At 47.8% G+C, this 22,780-nt stretch overlaps 1 protein-coding gene across 2 annotated transcripts; it reads left to right on the top strand.

Annotated features, from left to right (window-relative positions):
* The first annotated feature begins 134 nt into the window (after window positions 1-134).
* On the top strand, window positions 135-22,409 carry TEF (TEF transcription factor, PAR bZIP family member). Of its 2 annotated transcripts, none has more exons than XM_080939163.1 (4): window positions 135-311; window positions 12,161-12,478; window positions 16,940-17,160; window positions 19,059-22,409. In XM_080939163.1, exons 1-4 carry the CDS (start codon window positions 209-211, stop codon window positions 19,272-19,274), a joined length of 858 nt encoding a protein of 285 aa, XP_080795289.1. In that variant the 5' UTR covers window positions 135-208; the 3' UTR covers window positions 19,275-22,409. The 2 variants fall into 2 exon arrangements, with proteins under 2 accessions (XP_080795289.1, XP_080795288.1); XM_080939162.1 differs by lacking the exon at window positions 135-311 and adding an exon at window positions 8,757-8,934.
* The last annotated feature ends 371 nt before the right edge of the window (window positions 22,410-22,780 follow it).

Raw genomic sequence — 22,780 nt, 5'->3', positions numbered from 1 at the left:
GCCCAGCCAAGCAGCGAGAAGGGAAGGCCTGGCTGCTGCCATAGCTGGCAGGTGGCCGAGCTGGGGGTGGACAGGCGGGCTGGGGCTGGGGCTGCCCATTGGCTGCCTCAGGCTCACACCCCGCCTGCCTCCCTAGCCTGTGGCTCCCCAGCAGCCCCTGCCTCTCCAGCTGCTTCTAAACTCCGGAGCAAGCACCTCCTGCTGGGCCATGTCGAGCTGCAACCAGATTGGAGTAGCCCCTGCCATGGACATGCCTGAGGTCCTCAAGTCCCTGCTGGAGCATTCTTTGCCTTGGTCCGAGAAGAAGGCAGGTAGGAACACAAGTGGTCTATACTGGGAAGGTGCCTAAGTGCGTAAGGGGTGGAAGCAGACACAGGAACGAGTAGCAAGATGGGTAGGAAGGGCTGCAATGCAGAGGACCCCAGGATGTGTGTGGGCGCCACACCAACTCTGGAGCTGCCCCTGTGCCTGTTGGCTCCGGGTGCTATGGCCAGCGTGCAGCTACTGACAGGTGCTGTGCTCACGTGGGGCAAGGGTGGACTACAGCGCCTAGAGGAGTCCAGCTGGAAGCCGGTTGCTTCTAAAGCTCCCTCCCTCTGCACGCCGGGGTGAGCAGAGGAGGGGCAGAGCCTGTAGATTGGGGCAGCAGCTGGGTCTTGAGAAGAGGCTTTCTCCACTTGCTCGCTGCTGGAGGGCTGAACTCATGGATGGGATAGAAGCTGGTTATGTAACAGGACCACAAGCCCCGCGTTCCTAGGATACCACAGGCAACCCCGGGGCTAGGGACAAGCAGATGAGCAGAGTGAGTGGTGGAGGGTGTGGAGGGTGTGGAGGGGGCGACTTGGGGTAGCCTGTACCAGGTACCTCACAAGTCTGGCCTGGAAAAGTTAAGTGCTTTGGGGAGTTGGGGAACTAATTTAGGGTACTCTCTCTTGATCTTTATGTCTCAGATTTGCCACCCAGTTCTTGCTACCTTTATCAGAAATTTTCCTGCTATACTGGGGATCGAACCCAAGCCTTTTGAATGCTAAGCACCAGTACGGCTGTGTTGCTTTTAGAGACCACCTGTCTCTGATGCCAGGGTGACAGGAGGTCAGGGTGTTCTTCTGGACCCTTTTTGCTGGCATCTGCCTCATTCTATCCTGGCATCTGATATATCTCATCGGCATGGTGCCCCCCCCCCCAGACTTCTTCCTGCAGGGCTCTCCAAACTTAGGAGCCAAAGGACAGCCCCTGCATTCCTTTCACCCTCTGAAACCAGGAATGGACTTAATTCTGTTAGCTCTGGGAAGGCAGGACAGCAGGCTTTGATCCTGGAAATGTCTGAGGCAGTAGGTTTCCCCAAAGCTCGTGGCAGAGTCGTCCAAGACCTTTTATGGATTTTTGATCCAGTCCCCTTAGACCACATCCTGGGGCTTCTAATACCGAGGCATTGAGATGCCCTCCTGGTGTTCCTGTGTCTAATGGCACAGAAGAAGGCAGCTGCTCAGCAGGAGACGCTCATGTCTACATCCCTGGAAAAGACCTCTGGCAGATGGATGAGCCTCAGATCATCATATCCATATCCACAAGCAGGCCAGAGAGAGCTTTCTGCCATTTCTGGGTAGAAGAGTTTTCAAAATGTAAAGTAGAGCCCTCCCAGCCCTGCAGGCACTAGGGAAGATGATGCAGCAGCCTCATGACCCCACCCAGCTGTCCCAAGATTCCTACTGCACTGCAGACAGGGTCAGCTCCAGATGCAAAGGGGTTGCTTGACTTTTTGCATGAGACTAACAATGCCTTTGAAGTGTGGTAGCAGCTCTTGGTCACTGGCTCCTAGATGGTGTGCAGAGCAGCATTTAGGGGACTTGCCCAAGGTTTCAGGCAGAGCTTTGCCAATATTGGGTAATCCTCTGCCTGAGGATTAGTTAGCCCAGTGTAGCTGGGTCTTAGGCCTGAGTCTTGGACAAACTGTCATTCCATGTGGCACTTCATTAAAAATCAGAACAAGCCATTCAACAGGCCTGACCCACAACAGGCCTGACAGCAGCTGTGGCCAACTTTGAAAAAAAAATTGAGAGGAAAGTGGTGCAAGAGCCAAATATGTAACAAAACCCCAACTCATATTACTTCTCCCTACCTAGCGTTACTACTCCCCAAATCTCCCAGACTTTCCAAAGCACTTAAATGTCTGCCTAAACACGTGCACGCCCACCGCACTGAGCCAGAAGACTCTGTCCTGTGTAAGGACTTTACAAGTTCCTGTTGTATTTTGTTCTGCCCATTTCCCACCTCTCTGCCCTTCATCTCCATGTTAAGAGGTGGTTTTCTCCTGGAAGGCTCTGCAGAATCCTCACTTTCCCTTTTCTTCCTCTAGCCCAGATACCCCGCAGCACAGCCAAGTCACATGCAGGGTGTAGCTAAGTTCCATCAGGAAAGAATTTCAGAATCAAGCAATGCAGAGTGTGAGAAATTCCAGGTGTGCCCTGAAGAATGCTCTCCCACCACTGTGTGCTCTAGTTCAAAGATACTTTCCAAGATCCACATGGAGCTCCTCTGGCAGTTCCAGGACCTGCTGCAGCCTGCACAAACGTCTGCTTCTTTCTGGTCCCCAAGTAGGTAGATTCCTGATCAGTGTAGACCAGACTTGAGACTCCTTGGTTTCCTGGTGGCTCTTACTCTGAACCACAATTCGACCGGCTTCCCTACACCATTTTCTAATCTCTGACTCAGTTTCTCACCTCCATCTCTGCTCTTGCACTTTCCCCAAAGATTCTTTCAGTGCTCACCCCATCTTCCTTTCTGTCTTCTCCACTTATCTGGGCCTCCACATACAGGAGCCTGACATGCTTCAGTCAAACCAGGTAAAAAAGGAGTGCTTCTGGGCAAGGCTGTAAGAAGCAAAGCCTTAAAATCAGAGTCAGGATGTGACCCTTAATTCTACTGCCCAGTGAGCAGTCTAGCCTTTTTAAGGAGAATGAGGAATGCCTATGCTGCTGGCTCATTGCCAGGACTAAATGAGCTGTCCCACATGGAAGTGTTTTCAACTGTGACATCCCGTGAGGCTCTCTCTCAAAGGCCAAGAACAGTGTATGTGGCTTGATTTCTGTTCTTTCTACCTATAATCTGACCCTCGTTCCCTTCCTGCTTACATTGGCAACCTGAGCCTCATTTCCTTATTTTTCACCTCCCTTTAAAGACCTGAATTTATGAGATTGTGCACCCACAGGGCTGTTTCTTTGGTGAGACTCCTGGGGCATGATTCCCTCAACCCTGCACCAAACGGAACTGGGTCACAAAAGGGAAGACAAGGGGCTCACTCCAGTCCTCTTGGTGAACTGAAGTAAACAGGCGGAGGGCGGACTCCATGCAGCCTGGGCTGACCCAAACTTGGTCTTCTGAGGCATGTATGAGGTTTCACAGTCTGGGAAACCAGAAAAAAACGTGGTGCTTGCTCAGGAGGGAGGAAATGACACAGGGCCTCCTACAAGGTGGATATATTATGTAATTTACTCCTCATTTCAGCCTGCTAAGTGGTGTATCTTCTCCATTCTTTTAGTGAAAAATGAACTCAGGGAGCCTGGCCACCTCAGAGAAAATAGGTGGAGTGGCCCCTTTCTACCTCTGTCACACCCTACCCCCATTAGAAACATGGAAAATTCATCTTCATCAAGTGCCAGACACTGATGGCAGTGTCAAGAGGCACCCTTCCAGGTGGCTTTGTATGTGGAACACAAAGGAATGTATAGGAATGACCTGAGTCTCTCGGCCATTCTCAGGAGCATGTGCCAACCATTGCTACATCACTGTGTGCATTGCAAGGAATGGTTTTCCATTCTTCAGTGAGAACTCTGATGATCCAGAATGGAAGGGCCACATACTTGTCAATGAGCTCACCCAGCTCCTGCTTCCAGGCTCTTGGCTATCCACAGGACTCCCTAGTCTCTGAAACCATGTGGCATTTCTTGGTCATCTAGTTATTCATTATAGCTTTAGTGAGAACATTTGCCCTGTTTGTGGATCAGGTGTGGATGAGACAAACACTGTCCTTGCTTAACTAGAATTGGCAACCCAGTGAGGAAAGATCGAAATTATGGGTCCAACAGGCCTTTCTAAAGGGAGACACTTAAGCTAGAACCTAGAAAGTGAAGCAGAGCTGACTATATGAAGAACTTTCAGGGTGTGGGGAAAGCTGGCCCATGCAGAAGGGTGTGTATGTAGTGTGATGGAAAGATCCCAGGGATAAGACCTCAGCAGTTGGGTTCTATAGCCTGCACCCATTTCTGTATCACCAGCAGAACTTCAGGTAGGGAGCCAAGCTGTCGGGTGGTATCAAACAGTACACAGGCTGGTTGTGGTGGGGAAGGTTTTTCTCCATAGTCATGGTGCTGTTAGGACAGACTCTTGAGAGTACTAAAGGGAGAGGCAAGAATTTAAAAAGAGGCCCCACCCACCACTTCTACCCTAGAACCAAAGTACAAAGCACAGATCCACAGTTTCCCAGCCACAGGTATGTGGGCTACAAAAGAGAGCTGCTGGCAAGGCTGGTGCTGGGGACTAGCCAAAACAACGGCCAGTGCTTGTTCTTCCAGATTCCATCGTAAGTCAAATACATGACTAGTTCATGTTAATAACACTTGAATTGTATGAGACTTGGCTCTAAAAAGTTTTAACCTTCTTACCAACACCAAACAGAGAAAGCAAGCCAACAAGCATTTATTACTACTCTGGACAAAGCATTGTGCTTGCCCGCCGTTAGTATTGGGACACCAAGTGTTGTCTTTCTTGAACTCAGTGGAAGCTGTAACATCAGCCTGCTTTTGCACATTCCAGGCTCCTATACCATTTGTTAGTCCTTCTAGATGCTAAGTGCTCAAGATCAGTGTGGGGTCCAGGCTAATGAAAATCACTTACTCAGAATATGGTTTATTCAATAGGCTTTCTAACTTGGGTTGGTCAGCAGGTTTCTGGCTGAAAAGAACAGAATCTAAAACTCTTCCTGTTCTGGTAAATAACATTTTTCACCCCATTCTGGCTCTGGTTTAGACGCTATAATCTATCCTTATCATCATAAACAAAACAAATCCTGAACCAACACATCCTGAATGGAAGGAAGAGGCTGGGTGGATGCCCACCTATCTATATTACGTAGGTGGGTACCTGCCAGTGCTTATCACAGGGAGTCTCCACAGGCCTACTCAGGAGGATTCTCCATCTGCTGCTTCTCAGAGGAAACTGACGAAGGCGTAGAAGCCATTTGCACAGTGTTGTAAGCAAGTCACTGGCTCAGAGGAAGGTCTCCTCAGGTCTGCTCTCAAGGCCAGAGTCAAGCTGCTCCAGGCATTCTGAGGCAGGCATTGTGCTGAGAAACTATTATTGGCCTGGCACATCGACTCCTTTAATCCCAGCACTGGTGGATCTTTGTGAGTCTGAGGATAGCCTGGTCTACAAAGAGTGAATCCCAGGCCAGTACAGAGATCCTGTCTCAAGCCCACCCTCACTAAAAACAAAAACAAACTCACTATAATTGACCAGCAAGATGGATCAGTGGGACAAAGCACTTACCACTAGGACTGACAATCTAAATTTAATTTTACCTTGGAACCATGGTAAAAGGAGAACCAACTTCCAAAGGCTAGTTATCCTCTAGCCTTCAAATGTTTACTATGATGTGTCTGTGTGTGTGTGCATACGCAAGCACTAAATAAATGTTTAGTTAATTCAAAAGTATTATTAGAGACTAGGGATATACCTCAGTTAGTACTGCTTGCCTAGCATGCACAGAGCCTGGTTTGATCTCCTGAACTCCATGAATTGGTGCTGGGGATGCATGCCTATGGTCCTACACACAGGAGGTGGTGGCAGGAAAACATAAATCCAAAGTCATCCTCCTCTACACATCAAGTATGAAGCCAACCCCGGATCCATGAGACCCTATCTCAAATGAATGAAAAAAAACCTCAGAACATTTATTGATACAGAGCAGTGTACTGACACATCATATTTTTCTTTTTCTTTCTTTAAAGACAGGGTCTCACTATGTAGCTCTGACTGTCCTGGAACTTACTATATAGACTAGGCTGGCCTGGAACTCAAAAAGATCCAACTGCCTCTGCCTCCCAAAGTGTGCACCACCACACCCAGCCACCACATGCTTTTAAAGTTTAACCAAGAGACTAAGTGTTCCTCTGAGGGAGTCTATTTCTTTACAGGGCTTTCACACTATGGCAATTAGCAAATTACTTCTCACAACACTTACCCCTCTACTCTGAGAAGAGGCAAGGTCATAGCCATTATCATAGCAATGGCAGAGGACAACAGCAGAGAAGCCAGCTGGGATTCAGAGGTCAGTTTATCAGGCTCTTTTGGTTATCCAGGGGGAACTCTACAGTGTCAGCGGAGAAGAAACTCAAAGCTAGATCAGTTTTGAAGCCTAGGCCTGTTACCTTCCTGCATCCTAGTCACTTGCTTAGGTAAACTGTTCCAGGATGGCGATCCATCATCCATTTGTGGTAGCTATAGCTCAAAAGAGAGAGGGGGGTAAGGATAAGGACAAAGAGGAGGAAGGAGAGGGAGAGAGAGTGGGAATCTTCACTCCCCCCAGCCCCGTGTGTCATCTTTGTTATAGACAGATAAGATGCCACTCTTACCTTATCAACCCTCTTCTGCCACACTGTTCACCTTCTCAACATGACTTGGCCATGAAAATGTACATTTCAGTCTAGTCTAGTCAGTTCCTCTAGAACCAAACCACTTGGAGATGTTTATTTCTTTAAAAATGTTTTGTTACATCTGAGAGAGAGAGAGAGAGAGAGAGAGAGAGAAGAGTGTGTGTGTGTGTGTGTACAGGGGAATTATTATGCTCATGAAGGTCTGAAGACAATTTGTGAGTTAATCCCTCCTGCCATTATATGGTACCCAGGGATTGAACTCTGGATGTCAGACTTGGCAGCAATCACATTTACCCCATGAGCCATCTTACTCACCCAGCTTTCCTTTTCTAGAGTTTCATATGTTGCTTCATTTTCTTGGAGTTGCTCTTTTAAATTTATTTCTAGACACCTCTAGGTCAGTTTCTCCTTAAGATATCTTAGATACACACAAAATTCCTCCTAAGTGTTCTGCAGCGCCTGCGTTTTTTGTGCAGCTCCCTTTTTCCACACTGGATTTATATCCATCACGTTTGATTGAATTAGGAAAGATATTTGCATGGGAACGCCGGAGGCTAAATCCTGCTTTCTCCCTATTTGACAAAAAGAAGAACAGACTGAAGAAACAGAACAATGGGCTGGAGGCATCAGGTTCAGAAAATAATCAAAAACTTGGATATTTAGATTCACAGTCCACCTTTCCATCCCATCTCTTCCTTTAGGCCTACTCAGCTAAGTTTCTTTTTCCTCAAATCCTACCACAATTCTAATTCCATGTGCTTTTAGCTGTCTACTGTGGTGTTCTGTACCTACCGCAAGAGCCGCAGGCTGCCTTTCAGACATACTCAGCTCCTCCTTCGGGGGCAGGGAGCCATGGGAGGGACAGTGTATAAACAAGCCAAGTCCCTGCCCCTCAGGGAGCCTAATCCCAAAGTGTCTAGTATTGTCTGGGCTTGAAGCCGAGTATGACTTGTACTGCAAAGAGGTACAAAGTTCTGCGAGTCATCTTGAAGGTTTGTACACCCTTTACAGCTCACGGGTTCCCTAAGGAACCCAAGAAGTATGTTTTGGTTTGCTTTTTAATTTTAAGAAAGGGAAATTCGGAGGCGCCACGGGTTGTGGAGACTCTCAGTGTTGAATTTTAAGACTGAGGAAATGGGCTCCAGCAGAGCAACTGGATATTCCCAAGGTCACAAGCGAGCAGCTAAGTAGTACGGAAGTCTGTCTCGACCCAGGTTCATGGGTAGGGCTCAAGAATGTGCTCTCCGTACTAATATTTATTCCGCAACCACGCCTGCTCCCAATCCCTAAATCAGTGGGCAACCTGACACCCGCTTGAGTGGCGGATCTTGGAACCCGCCTGCCCTCTGCTAACCCCGCGCGGAGCGTGGGAGGAGCGCTGGCGGGGTACCCACGTCCCAGTCCCCTTACCCGGGGCAGAGTCCGCCAAACAACAGTACAGGCCAGCCGGGGCCAGGCCCAGGCCAGAGCCAGCCCCGCCCCTCTCCGCCCCGGCCCGCCCCTCCGCGCCGCAGCCGCACGTGCAGAGCCTCGTGCAGTCGCGCCGGCCCCGCCCCCTCGCCCCATTGGCTGCCGTGCGCCTTTTCCCTCATTGCCCCTCCCCACGAGGCTCGACTCTGCTGCCGCTCCACGTGACCCTCGGGGCTGGGCCTTAGCGCCCAGCTCCGCCTTCCTCTGAGGTGGCTTCTGAGAGGGAAGGAGCTGCGATGGACTGGGAGGAAACCTGTCGTCACGATAGTGGTGGCGAAGGGGACGCGACTGACCAAAAAGGACAGGGGTGCTCCACAGAAGGCCCCGATGCTTCCAGGCGGGCGGAGCAATACACCTCACCTGGCCCAGCACGTGTCTACATCGTTTGGCTCCCACAGCCAATCCCAGCTTGAAGAGCTGTGCCCGCCCTCACGCAGAACGCACCAATCGGAAGCCACGCTCCGGGACCGCTGGCCTGGCCTAATGAATAATGAATGAGACGGAACCAGTCCGCGGGAGGGGTGCGGATGGAGAGAGGCGGGGGTGCGGTGGCGCGTCTGCGCAGTGCTGCCCGTGTCAGCAGCTGCGGCGGGTCGAGCCGCTCCGGCCCTTCTCGGGGTGCGGGCGGGGGAGGCGAGGCGCACGAGTGGGGCGCAGGGCACGATGTCCGACGCGGGCGGCGGGAAGAAGCCGCCTGTGGAGCCTCAGGCGGGGCCGGGCCCGGGGCGTGCAGCTGGAGAACGGGGCCTGTCGGGCTCCTTCCCTCTGGTCCTGAAGAAGCTGATGGAGAACCCCCCGCGCGAGACGCGCCTCGGTGAGGGGGGGCGGCTCGCGCGTGTCTGGGGGCGGGGTTTCTGCAAGGGCGGGGCCTTGTGGGGGCGGGGCGGGCCCGGTCAGAGGTCAGGGTGAAGCGGTCCAGTGGGGTGGTGTTATCCGGGCCCCAAGATGACTAGGGGCCTGCTGGACTAGGCCTCTGGCCCAGAGAGAAAGTCAGGGGATGATCTGGAAAGGACAGGTCAATAGAACTTTGCAAGGTAGCAGCCACTTAGATGGGGCTCCAGCGGGGCTGCATGCATCCAGATCCCTAGGATGCTTCTTGCTTTAAAATGCGGGTTCCTGGTCCTCACCTAGTCTGCGGATCTTGAGACAGAACCTGTATTCTAAGAAGAAGCACTTTACTGCATCCTCGTGGGTGCAGAGTTCACCACCAAAGTTTGAGAGGCCCAGATCAATGTAGCAGATGGCCTTCGTATGTCTTTGGCCCGTCCTGGAGGAGGACGATTCTTCCTCTCTAGGAGTGGACATTGAGCAGGTCCACTGTGTTGCTTTAATGAAAATGCATTCCTGGGACGCTGCTGAGGTGCAGATGGAGGAGTCTGTTTGAAATGAGGATCAGTAGTGCCTCCCAGTTGTTTTTAAATCAAAGCCTCGTTTAAAAAAAATTAAGGGGTTGAAGGGTAGGCCAAGTAGGGCTGTGATGAAGGTTAGAATGTGGCCACTGAGGTCCTTCTCCTGGTAGATTGTTGGGAATCACAATAACAGGAGCAGGCTTCATCAAATTGCCCAGGCCACAAGGGTCCCTGGAACCTTGTGTGGGAAGCAGAATTGACCTGGGTATTTGGCCTGGAAGAGCAGCAGGACTGCCACCTATTGTGGGGTTTTAGGTCTATTGAGGTGTGTGTGCTTTCAGTCTGAGATTTTTGGATTTTCAAGAGCTCAGTTTAATTAAGGTATCCGGGAAGGAATTGGCTTTTGTGGATTACCAATACTGGGGAACTCATTTCCCTTTCTAAAATGCCATTTTTCTTTCCTTGGGTGTGTTCTGGGGCTGCTGTGCTTATGGTTGTCACTGTTGCGTTATAAATAGCTTCTGCTCATCAGGTGAGGCTAGATTCTCTCCTACTGTCTCAGGACCTCATATGCACAAACCCTTTTGTTTGTATGAAGGTGATGCTTCGCCCCAGATCTGAGTAAGACAAACTGCCAGGGCTGGCTGATGCTCACAGCTGGCGGCTTTTGCTTGAGATTACCAGAGAGTAGCAGGCCATACAGTGATTTTGGCTTACATTCACACATACTCACAAAGCATTTTAACATACTCTTATCTGGTTTGGGTCATTGTCTCCACTTTGTAGGTGAGGAAAGTTGAGACCCTTGAGAGGCATAGATGGTTTTTCAAGGTCACATGGGTGGGCCTTCTGGCTCTCGGTTTGGTGTTCTTTCTGTTGCATGAAAATGTCAAGCAATGGTGTTAGTCCCTCTGATTTAAGTCCTGGACACGTCAGTCATTTACCTTTGGAAATTAACTTAAAACTTGACCTTATGAACCCTGAATTAATTAACCTGACTGACTATAGTGGTGCTTGCTTGCAGTCCCAGCGCTGGAGAGGTAGAGGCAGGGGGACCACTAGTTCAAGGTCATCCTCTGATGCTCATCAAGTTTGAAGTCACCTGGATTTCATGACCCTATCTCAGAAACCAGGGAGAGAAAATGTTTTAGTTGCTTTGGTCAGGGACAATATGGAGCTTCCTGTTGCTTGTCCTTCTGTAAGGCTACTTTTTATCTTCCTCCCTTCTTTTACCTCTTTTGATCCCAAGTGACCCCACTCGACTGGTCCAGTCATTTCTGAACAGAATGTGGACTCCAAGAGAGGGGCAGGGAGGCCATCTGGCCCCCAGCCCACAGGCTGGGAGTTTTGTTGCCTCCCAGTTGTTTTTAAATCAAAGCCTGGTTTAAAAAAAAAATTAAATTAAAAAGGCAGTCATAAAAATTTATGTTAAATCACATTACAAGCTATGAGCAAGTTCTGCTTGTGAGAACCTCCACCTCATGGGGTCTGGTCATTGTTCTTGTACTAATAGGCTGCCTTTTGGCTGTCTGGTCTTGGGACCCAAGCATGACTGCTTTTTCTCCAACATAATAACATTTGATGTCTCTCTCTCTCTCTCTTTTTTTTTTTTTTTAGTTCTAAATTCAGAGTTCAAAGTTGTCTCCTTCAGTTTTGAAAACCCATTATGAGTGTGTCATGATTTTATCTCCCACTTCTCTGATGAGCCTCCTTCTCACTCTGATTTCTTTCTGTCTTGTCACATTTCTCAGTATTTTTTTTTCTTAATTGCCCTCTCTTAGATATCCATTTGCATAACCTTTTGACTAAGACAAGGGGGATTTGATCTTCACTAATTGATTAGCTTTGCTTTGAATAGAAACAGTCTTTCTTCTTCAGCTCCTCCCTTCTCCATCCTCCCAGGAAACCTGCCTCCAGTCTTTTCTGCTTATTCAGGGATAAAGCCTTCTAAACTGGTTGCTCTGAAAAGAGCTCCAGATCCTCCCATTGCAATCACCTGAAGCCAATCTGTCTGAAAGTCCAGCATTCTCCAGGCATTAGATAGGTTCCCATAGCCACTGCTTACCTTCTTTGTTGGCCCCTGAAATCTGGAACACAATTCCTGCCCTTAGTAAGCTCATAGCAATAAAGAGTGTCTACTATGTATCATGTACTTGGTTAATAGTCATTTTCACATCCTGTCTCTGTTCTTCACAAAAGAGGCTGGTGACAGTGAAACATACCAAGACTCAGGTTAATAACATGGATCTGGTCACATGTCCCATAGCTAGTGGATAGCAGCCCTGGGTTGCTATGGAGAAACATATCTGCAGGGAAAAGGATGGGGGAACCTAGAAGATACTGGCTTTAGGAAAGGTTAGAAGCACCACTTCCTTCCTCATGCCTCTCCTGTAGATGCCAGCCCACAGTCTGTTTGCATTAACTCTGGGACCACCTCAAACCTCAGTATGCAGCTAGCATTTCACAAAGGCCAGAATCAAGAGAATGTGGTGCCACTCCCTAAGGAGACCAGCCTGTCTGGTTCAAGCACCAGGGTACAATGAGAAGACAGGACGTGCTCTTAAAACATGTATATGGGGTTTGGATGGAAACAGGCCTCTGAGAAAGATGGGTCTTCTCCAAAGCTCACTGTCCCTATCATGGGATGAGTTACTCTCTTGTGTGGTGTCTCATCATAGATTTTGTTTGCAGATAAGGAAAAGGGGAAGGAAAAGCTGGAGGAAGACGAGTCTGCAGCAGCCAGTACCATGGCTGTCTCTGCCTCCCTCATGCCACCCATCTGGGACAAGACTATCCCCTATGACGGCGAGTCTTTCCACCTGGAGTACATGGACCTGGATGAGTTCCTGCTGGAGAATGGCATCCCTGCCAGCCCCACCCACCTGGCCCAGAACCTGCTGCTGCCTGTGGCAGAGCTTGAAGGGAAGGAGTCTGCCAGCTCTTCCACGGCATCTCCACCATCTTCCTCTACTGCCATCTTTCAGCCCTCGGAAACAGTGTCCAGCACAGGTTGGTGACAGGCCTTTGGGCAGGCCCACCTGTCTCATCTAAGGAGCCCACTTCCCACTAAGTTCTGCTGTCCACACTCCTGTGTGCCCCTTGTCTGAAGCAGGTCCTGATGGGCTGCAGACTAGAGGAGCCCTCTGTTCCCACTCTTGAGTACTGTCTGTAAGGCTGGGGATAAAACAGTCACCCTGGCAGCAGTTGCTCTTCCTCTGGGCACTGCTCAGGATGCTGGAATGAGTTCCCAGGCTGCAGCTCTGCCGGAGAAATCCCACTGTGCATTTGATGCTGTATTTTGGCCACAGATTCTTGGGAGGTTTAGGCACTACTACTCAACATCACTGTTAATGTCATTCTGACTGTACATGCTTACATTTACTTAGGACTTACTCTATGCCCGGCTTTAACAAAAAGTCATCAAAATAGTCTTACAAGATTAGTTGTTCTATTATTCCTGTTCTGTAGATGAGGAAACTGAGGCACAGAGAAGTAAGAAACTTGCCCATCACCCAGCTGTAGGTACTGAAGTAGCATTTTGAAGATGCTCATCTGCTTAGGCAGGCGCTGCTTAGGCGCTAGCACAAATGATCTTCCCAGTGCTTCAGAACAAAACAAAAAACAAACAAATCCTTCATGATCTAAAGAGTGTTTTAGCTTGGTTGTTGTTGTTGTTTTGTTTTTGTTGTTTGTTTTGTTTATTTGCTTTCATATCTGAACATAAACCAACTGTGAAAGATTTGTCCCCCTGTTCAGAAGCTATGCAAAAGTTTCTGTTGTCTTGGGGACATGATGGCAGGTATTTCCTGGGACCCAGACCACACAGTTCTCATGGCATGTTTCTGTTTAACTTTTCAAAGGGGAAATTTTCAAATAAAATATAAAAAGAAGTTGGAGTATATATCACTGGTAGAACATTTTTCCCATGTATCTAAAATACCCTTTTAGAGTTGTTATTTTTAATTATGAGGGGCTAACACATGGTTGCTTGGAACTGAACTCAGGTTAACTACAAAAGCAGCACATGGTTTTAGCCACTGTATTTCTGCAGCCACAATACATCTGTAATCCTTATTACACTGAAGGCTGAGGCAGGAGGATCACAAGTTTAAAGCTAGTCTAAATAGCATAGTGAGACCCTATCTCAAAAAATAAAAAAGAGGCTGGAGATGTAATTCAGTGGCCAAGGGCTTGCTTAGCGTGCACAAAACCTTGGGTTCCAGACTGGAAAGATGGCTCAGTACTTAAGAGTGTTGGTTGCTCTTCCAGAGGACCCAGGTTTGGATTCCCAGCACATACATGGTGGCTCACAGCTGTCTGTAACTATCCAGTCCCAGGGGATCTAATACCTACTTCTGGCCTCTGGGTAACAGGTATGCATGTGGTATAGAGACACACATGCATAGACATAAAATAAATATATTTTTAAAAGCCTTGTTTGGGTTTTTTTTTCTCAGCACTTCAAAATAAATTTTAATTAATTAAATAAAAATTAAAAACAAAGAAAATGGGTTGCAGAGATGGCTCAGCCATTAAGATCACTTAGTGTTCTTGCAGAGGACCTGAGTTAGGTTTCCAGCACCCACACTATATCTCACAACCATTTATAACACCAGTTCCAAAGGATTCAACAGTCATGCACATTGTGTACATGCATGCATGGACGTAGAACATTCATACACATAAAGTAAATAAACCTAAAAAAAAAAAAAAAGAGAGACAGAGATGCCTTAGTAGTAAGTCAGTAAATCATTCAGACAGTTCAGACCTTAGCACTATGTGGCCAGTCGGCCAGTCCGCAAACAAGTCAGTGCTCTCCAGGTTCAGTGAGAGACCCTATCTCAAAAAATAAGAGTGGAATGCAAGATGGCTCAGCAGAAATGGAATTTTCCATGAAGTCTAGTGGAGAGGTGGGACTCAAACTTGGGTCCACCGTATGTATAATCAGGACAACTGAGCCCCAGGACCCACACAGTGGAAGGAGAGAAACAAATCTTGTAAGTTGTCCTCTGGCCTTCAGATGCGCTGTATGATATGCATGCAGATGAACACACCTAGAAATAAAAGTGAGTAAAAGGTAAAAATAGGTGGAGTGATTAAGAAGGACACCCAGCATTAAACTCCGGCCTTGACATGTATACGCACACATGTATATACATTAAATAATGTTTAAGTACTTGACATGTGGAGTTGACAGTAAATCACAGATCTGCCTCCTGAGAGCTGGTAATAAAGGCATATGGCACCACACCCAGCCTAATGAAAGATTTTCAGTGAAGTATATATGTATAAGTGTATCCTCCCAGGGTGAACTACCCACATCAGTACTGTCCAAATCAGGATGCAGAACTGTGTTGCTAACCATGAAATGCCTGTGACTCTGGGCAGTGGGCTTCTCAAAGGTAATCACTATTTCTATCACCAGAGATTACATTTGTTAATATCTGAGCTTCTTATCAATAGAACTGTCCTCTGTTTTACTTTTAAATAGTGCAAGTGGGTTCCCAATACTCAGGGAGCAGAGAGAGAAGACTGTTATAACCTGAGGCCAGCCTGGTTTATAATGAGTTCTAAGCCACCCTGGGCTCCTTAGACTGAATTGACTGAATTCCAGGACAGGCATGAGGGTTACATAGAGACACCTGGTCAGCAAGGGTCAGGGTCTCCAAGATGGCTCATCAATAAGAATGCTTGCCATCAAGCCTGAAGACCTTGTGAGAGAGAACTGACTTATACAATTTGTTCTCTGACCTCCATTCTTGTGCAGTGGTGTATGTGCACACAGGCATGTGTGTTCCTGGCTGTCCTGGAACTCACTATATAGATCAGGCTAGCCTCAGACTAGCTCACAGAGCTCCACCTGCCTCTGCATCCCAAGTGCTGGGATTAAAGGTATGTTCCACCATGCCCAGCATTATTCATTTTATGTATATGAATGTTTGTGTGTATGTATGCATATCATGTAAATAAATCTCCCACAGAGGCCAGAGGAGGGTGTTGGATTCCCTGGAACTTGAGTTACAGGGAATTGCAGGATAACAGAAACTATAACCAGGTCCTGTGCAAGAGTAGTGATAAGTACAAGCTCTTATCTCTTGAGCTCCAGGACTCACAAACATGTATACTACATGTATACACCTTTGGGGGAGGGGGTTGAGACAGTCTCCTGTAGCTTTTATCACCACATGCAACCTGATTGAGTTGAAGACCTAAATTTGATCATGCCACATTTATGTCATGAACAAGGCAGAGAATTTGGGGTGTGTGAGGGAGAGAGAGAAAGAATATGAATATGAATGCTTTGGCTTTAATTTTGGCCTCTCTTTGTTGCAAGGTATGCAGTAACCTTCGGGCTTCCACACACATTATGCCAGTTGCACCCTTGAGTCTGATGTGACCAGAAATCTCCTGCAGGGAAAAATTGTCTTCTGTCAAGAATCATGGCTTTAACCTCTCTGTTACACTGTGTTTTCTCTGCCAGGACAGTATAAGAGAGGTAGTTTGTATTCAGTAACAATTGGCTGAATATTTGGTGTACTTGTATTGGCAATATTGAATATGTAGACCAGACATTCAGTTTTCTTTTAAAACAACTCTTACCAAAGCACACAACCTTTGAACTCAACCTTTGAACTCTAAAATTGACATTAACTCAATGTTTACCTATAAAACAGCCAGCCATATGGAACAGGAAGAGCCAGGAACCAAAGTCAGCCAGGCCATGACTCACACTTTAGTTCAGTTATTGACCTGTGCGTTTCTGGAGAGCCAATTGCATTTCTCTGACCCTTGGTATCCTTTTCTGTCAGATGAGAGGTAACACTTGTCTCTTTCAGAGCTGTGACTAAGTGACTGACCAGGGTGGGAGTGGGACTCCTGATGTCAGGTTCTCAACCCGTGTCCTCTCCCGATTCAGTGTTTTACTTGCCGTTTCTTCAGGAAGCAAAATACTTAGAAAAATCCCTTCCATTTTAGAGGCCTCTGTTCCTTTTTTTTTTTTTTTTTTTTTTTTTTTCTTTTTTTTTTTTTATTTATTTACTTATTGTTTATAAGTGCACTGTAATTGTTTTCAGACACACCAGAAGAGGGCATCAGATCTTATTACAGATGGTTGTGAGCCACCATGTGGTTGCTAAGATTTGAACTCAGGACCTCTGGAAGAGCAGTCAGTGCTCTTAACCGCTGAGCCATCTCTCCAGCCCGCTGTGTTCTGTTCCTAAACAGAACAATTTGTGGGTCAATGGTTGAGCACATGCTTAGCATGTATAGAGTTCTGTGTTTGAACCACAGTATACACAAGAAAGAGAAGCCATCTTAGGAATTGAACCACATGTGTCTGTCTGCCTTTGGGGTTGGTAGTGTGGTTTTCTTCTAAGTGGCGGTGGTCTATGGTGCCTCCAAATTGTTTGATGGAGTGATATGTTCTTTCTGTCCAGTGAGATGCTTCTAGATCATCTACCTGTCTTTCAGAATCATCCTTGGAGAAGGAGAGGGAGACGCCAAGTCCTATCGACCCCAACTGTGTGGAGGTTGATGTGAACTTCAATCCTGACCCTGCTGACCTGGTTCTCTCTAGTGTACCAGGTGGGGAGCTTTTCAACCCTCGGAAGCACAAGTTTGCAGAGGAAGACCTGAAGCCCCAGCCCATGATCAAAAAAGCCAAGAAAGTCTTTGTTCCTGATGAGCAAAAGGTAACACCCAGTGTCCTTTATTAAAGGCACAACGGTGGTTTAAGAGTCTAGGGTAATATCCATATTATTGGATATTATATGTGGCATATCCAGTAGTGCAGCTCACTGGCACAGCCCAGTGGCATTGCTCAGTTGTGCAGTGCTTGCCTGGGACACATGAGGCCCAGAGCTTCGTCCCTAGCACTTCAAAAAGAGAAAAAAGCTGAGCGTGTGGCACACACCTTTAACCCCTGCACTCGGGAGTCAGAGGCAGGCAGATCTCTGCATTCCAGGGTTACACAGACACTCTCATAAAAGCAAAAAGAGAGAGAAGCAAAGAAAACTAGAGTAGGGCCTTGGCTTCCTCATATGTGATTTTATATGCAGAACCCTTCCTACTATGAACACCACATGGAAAGGGGTTGTCTACTTGAAGCCACATCAGCAGTAATTGGGTGAGAAGTACTCAGGTATGGCTTGGGTCCTGATTACTCTGACACTTCCTTTCTTCCCAGAGCTGCTGGGTGTTTTAGTGTTCCACCTCCCTGGTATGAGAAGTCACTGTACCACAGTTTTATAGGACAAAAGACACCTTATAGGGCTGGGGAGATGGCTTGGAGCAGTGATTCTCTATCTTCCTAATGCTGTGATTCTTTAATACAGTTCGTGTTTTTTATTTTTTGCTGCTACTGTACAACTGTAATTTGGTACCGTTTTGAATCATAATGTATCTCAGTGGTGGTCCTTGCCTTTAATTCTAGTAAGTGGGAGGCAAAGGCAGGTGGCTCTCTGTGAATTTGAGGCCAGCCTGGTCTACAGAGCTAGTTCTAGGACAGCCAAGGCTACACAAAGAAACCCTGCCTTGAGAAAACAAACAAACAATAGTAATGCAGATATCTGGTTTTGGATGGCCTAAATATGACCTCTGTGAAAAGTTTGTTCCCAAAAGGGGTCATGATTCACAGGTTGAGAAATGCTGGCTTAGTGGTTAAAGCATTTGCCATAAAAACATGAGGACCTCAGTTCACATCCTAAGAAGCCATTTAAAAGTTGTAAGAGGTAGTATGCCCTGGCAGGCAGTGTGCTGCTGTAATTCCACTGTTCTTATTGGGAGATGGGAGGCCAGAGAAAGAGAAGGTTGTTGAAAGCTCTGGGCCGCCTATCCTGCCAAACACAGCAGTGTACAAAGGGACTCTGTCTCAAAGAAGATGGACAGTAAGGACCAATACCCAAAGTTATCCACTGACATCCACACATGCACCATGGGACATGCACCCACTCTTCCCCTCTCTGTCCCCCCTGCCTCTTGCATGGTCTTGTAAAGTCAGGTTTGATATCAGGGGACTAAAGTGTACCTAGGTTGTTGGCTTTTAACAAATACTAAGTGTGGTGTGGTGGCACACATTTTTAATCCCAGTACTTGGGAAGTAGAGGTAGGTCTATTGCTGGAAGTTGAAGGCCAGTCTGGTCCAGAGTGAGTTCCAGGACAGCCAGGGATACACAGAGAAAACCTACCTCAAAGGAAGAGAGAGAGAGAGAGAGAGAGAGAGAGAGAGAGAGAGAGAGAAGAGAGAGAGAGAGAGAGAGAGAGAGAGAGAGCACCTGCCTGTCTCAAAAAAGAGACAGAGAAAAAGAGAAGAGAAAGGGATGTTAACAACCCCACCAATGTGTGTAAAGGAAGCAAGGGCAGAGCACACAGCTTTACAGTGCCTGTCGATGCAGACCTGGTCTCTGCCATGCACCTGCCCCTCGAAGACAGGCGGTGTCCCACAGTAGTCCTTCTTAGGGACTTACCTTGAGTTCTTACCATAGCATTGAACTATGTATGTGTAGAGGGAGTGAGAATTTAGGGATGGGAAGGAAAGATTAAGTTCTTTTAGAGGAAATACCAGACACCCACTTAGGGGACTTTCCCACAGGATGAAAAATATTGGACAAGACGTAAGAAGAACAACGTGGCAGCTAAACGCTCTCGGGATGCCAGGCGCCTGAAGGAGAATCAGATCACCATCCGGGCAGCGTTCCTGGAGAAGGAAAACACAGCCCTGCGGACGGAGGTTGCTGAGCTTCGAAAGGAGGTGGGCAAGTGCAAGACCATCGTGTCCAAGTATGAGACCAAGTACGGGCCCTTGTAACCTGCGCCCCTTGCCCCGCAGGGCACTGCCTGCACCTCAGACCTCTGCCTGGGGCTTCCTGGACCCCACTCGTGTGGAGACTTAGGACTCTTCATGGGCACATGGTGGCGTACCTGCTCTAAGAGCACTCAACGTCTCAGCTTCATTATAACATGGCCAGCACATGTGGTGACTTCCCCAGGGGACCAGGATCCTCTCTGATGGGGAACATGAGTGAATCTACGTAGACGGGTAAATGGCCCAAGTCTCTCTTGTTGGATGCTCCAGCTGAATCAGAAGGGGCCTCTGAAGTCCAGGTTCTCTTGTACAGAGTGCTCAGGCTTTCCTAGCCTTCCCCTCAGTCTCCAGTTTGGACTGACAAGGGCTGTCTACAGAATGAGTCATGATTATTGTCACCCTAATGTCGTCTCAGGTAGCAGGTGCATTTCCACTTGGGGTGTGTCTGTCTTGTCCTTCACCCTCCTCCAAAAAAAAATCTTTGAGAGAAACATTCATTCCCATCTGTCTCAGAGCAAGGGCATGCTAATACTCTGTTAGTGTATACAGGGTGGTGGACCACAGAAATGGGGGTCTCTGCATAGCCTGGAATTAGGGTGGGGTTTGGGGTTTGCAACAGAAATGCACCCAACCATTCTTAGCTCTGACTTTTATCTTGTGGCTCTCAGGCCTGAAGTGGCCCTGGAATCCGTTTTCTCTATATCCCACTTGCTATGGAAGAGAAATTCCCAGGATGGCTGGTCTCTGGGCTCTAATTGCCAGCACCTTTGTATCTCTGGGCCATTCTGGAGGCTCCTGACATTCACTAGCTTGGTCTCTGATTATTTTCACCCAGTATCCCTTCTCAGATCTTAAATTTAAAAAGAAAATCCATCACCTAGGAAGCTTGAGCTTCCTGGCCCCAGGGTACCACTTCTGCATGGTGTTTAGGAAACTGGCCTCTACAGTCTCCTGTTGTAGGCACCAGACCGAGGGGTTGTCTCTTGGGAAGCTCCATGGAACCCTTGCTCTGGCTCACCAATGTACCCAGGCCAGAATCTAGTCTCCCTGAAGGCAGAAGAGGGCCTATCACTTCACAGATTAGAATCCCTCCCCATGAGTATCAGCAGGCCGCCTTATATGAGTTGTATTTGCTGACGTTACAGTACAGCTCTCATGGGACATTACACTGGCCTGCAGTTGGTCTGGAGTCGGATGGTGCCTACACAGTTCTGACCATGGGGTAGAGTGAGTCTTGCAGCTTTGGCTCCCTCTGCCTCACAGCTGCACCTTTCTCTTCTATTTAGCTGGATTAGAAATCATGGAACCCTCTGCTCATGTGGGTCAGTTAGTGTTTATTTGCTCAGGGCGGGCAGCCTGTGTGAAGGAGACAGAGGTGATGAGGGTGCTTTATTATACTTAACACTGGCTTTATTTTAAATGGTGGCTTAGTTTGGGGCCCCAATCTTTTAAGACTTTTCATAATGATGTTAAGACCTGGGCAGACTGTCTACTGGCCATGGACTGCAGCCAGAGATGTCCTGCCCCTCCTAGGACCTGCACACCACCTCTCTGGGGAACTTGACAAAGGTCCCTAAGGCTAAGGGAGGTCTCCCTCCTACTAGGTCCCTGACTTTGACTCTGTGGTTCTCTAGGAACCGTGTGCACACTTGTCTCTGTTGTAACCACAAGGGCAGTAGCACCCAGCATGTCAGTGTCCTGCCCGGGCTGCCTGCCTCCTACCCACCCGGCACTTCTCTGGGCTTGCTGTTCACCCAGAGGCAGTTCTCATTTTGTTACTGGTGGACAAGCCTTGAGCTGAAAAATCTCTTCGTTTTCTTTGGCTAGAAAATGTAAGGTTTGTGTTTTTTAAGTTTTAGTTTTAAGGAATGGAAACTTATCTCTGGATGCCATCTGTGTTCTGACCCTAGTGGGTGGATGGGGCTTACTGTCTCCCTTTGGCCCCCTTTCTGCCTTTTGGTGCCCTACTTTCCTTCCAGAAGTAGGTAGGGGGTTCTGGCTCCTCCTAAAGTGCTTACAGAAACAGTGTCTGCTTGCTTCTTGGAGGAGCCTTTTGTATGAAAAGCAGCAGGGAAACAGACCAGAAGGAGCATGCCTGGAGGTTGACATCTTGGAGGAAGAAAAAAAAAAGCTTGGCTCTCTGTTGGCCTTAGGACCCAAGGCTGCACAGAAAGAGTTGATCTCCACTTTTTGTCTTGCTTCGGAAGCCTCCTGACTCCCTTTAGGAGCTGACAGCAGAAGCCTGAAGCTCCTGCACTTGGATCTTTGAATTCGAAGGAATACCAGGCTCCAGAAGCCAACTTCTATTTGGGTTTCCATGGGTATGTCTTGGGTTAAGAAGTGTTGTCACTTCCTAAACATCCTGTTCTCAGCTATGGCAGCCTCAGAAAAGACACATGAATGAGTTAGAACCCTGCAGGGATGTACATTCAAGAGATGTCTAGATAAAGAACTACTTGCTTTTGGAAAGAGCCACCTGGAGGACCTGCCTCAGTCACCTTATCCTCAGCCCAAAGGCTGAGTTACGTGGGTCTGACTCCTTTGGTTGACAGTGAACCTAACCCTTGGTCCACACTCTCTGCTGAGAGGGTGCTGTGGTCTGCTTTCCACTCAGGCAGCTCCTACAGTCCTCCAGCCTGGGGACAGATGTGAAGCTTTCCAGGGGCCCCTAGAGGTATGCTCCCTGTAAGAGGGGCCTGTAAGTGGAGCTCTTGGTTTCCAGGGCAAAGCCCCACCCACAGCTTCTTTAACATCTGTTAATTAAGTGCAATAAATTTTTCTAGAAAAAGGCAAAGATGATTTCCAGGTAGAGATTGCTGTCTTTTGGTGTTGGATGCCAGACACCACTTGGTTTTATTTTTCTAAGTGCATGTGATTGGTAGAGTGTGTGGGGCTCTGCATCCTCCCTGGGAGCCGCATTCCAGCAACCCCTCTCCCTACCTTTGCTGGGGGAAAGAGGACAAGAGAAAACCCCTTTGTCCCAGCTGCAGAGGTGGAAGCAGACAGCAGCCCATTGGCCTTACGTGTGTGTGTGTGCCTGTGCGAGTGTGTCACTGCTGGTGGGCCGGAGTGATATGGTAGGGAGGGAAGTTGGGAATGTATCCTTTTCAAACAAAATTAAATATTTTGAGACGAGAATTTGGCAGTGGTCTTTTCTGTTATTCCCTCCTTTATTTCCTCTCTACATATGTCAGCATAAGAACCAAGCCAGAAAACCTCATCTCTTTGGAATCCCAGGCAACACTTCTGTCCACACCAGCTAGATACCCTTGGCCAAGTCTCCTAACGCCTCTGTGCCTCAGTTTCTTCACTTATCAAATCAAAGTAATATCTGCTCTGTTGCTCTTGAGAAGGGAAGGCACATAATCAGAGCAAAAGTAGTTTGAGCAGATTGTCATATGACCAGGAAAAAGACCAGGAACAAACACCTGATGGCAACTATGGTTTAGGAAAAAAAAAAAAAAAAATAGCACAAATGTAAGCCAGGTAGGCAGTGGTGACACATACCA

The sequence above is a fragment of the Micromys minutus genome, assembly GCF_963924665.1.
Source record: "Micromys minutus genome assembly, chromosome: 27".
Taxonomy (NCBI): domain Eukaryota; kingdom Metazoa; phylum Chordata; class Mammalia; order Rodentia; family Muridae; genus Micromys; species Micromys minutus.
This window is presented reverse-complemented; position numbering and strand designations above follow the sequence as displayed.

Excerpts from the sequence above, each read along its gene's own strand:
- TEF (XM_080939162.1), top strand. The coding sequence starts at position 8,784 with ATGTCCGACGCGGGCGGCGGGAAGAAGCCGCCTGTGGAGCCTCAGGCG. Across the intron at positions 8,935-12,160 it reads CCCGCGCGAGACGCGCCTCG|ATAAGGAAAAGGGGAAGGAA; the intron begins GTGAGGGGGGGC and ends TTTTGTTTGCAG. Across the intron at positions 12,479-16,939 it reads GGAAACAGTGTCCAGCACAG|AATCATCCTTGGAGAAGGAG; the intron begins GTTGGTGACAGG and ends CCTGTCTTTCAG.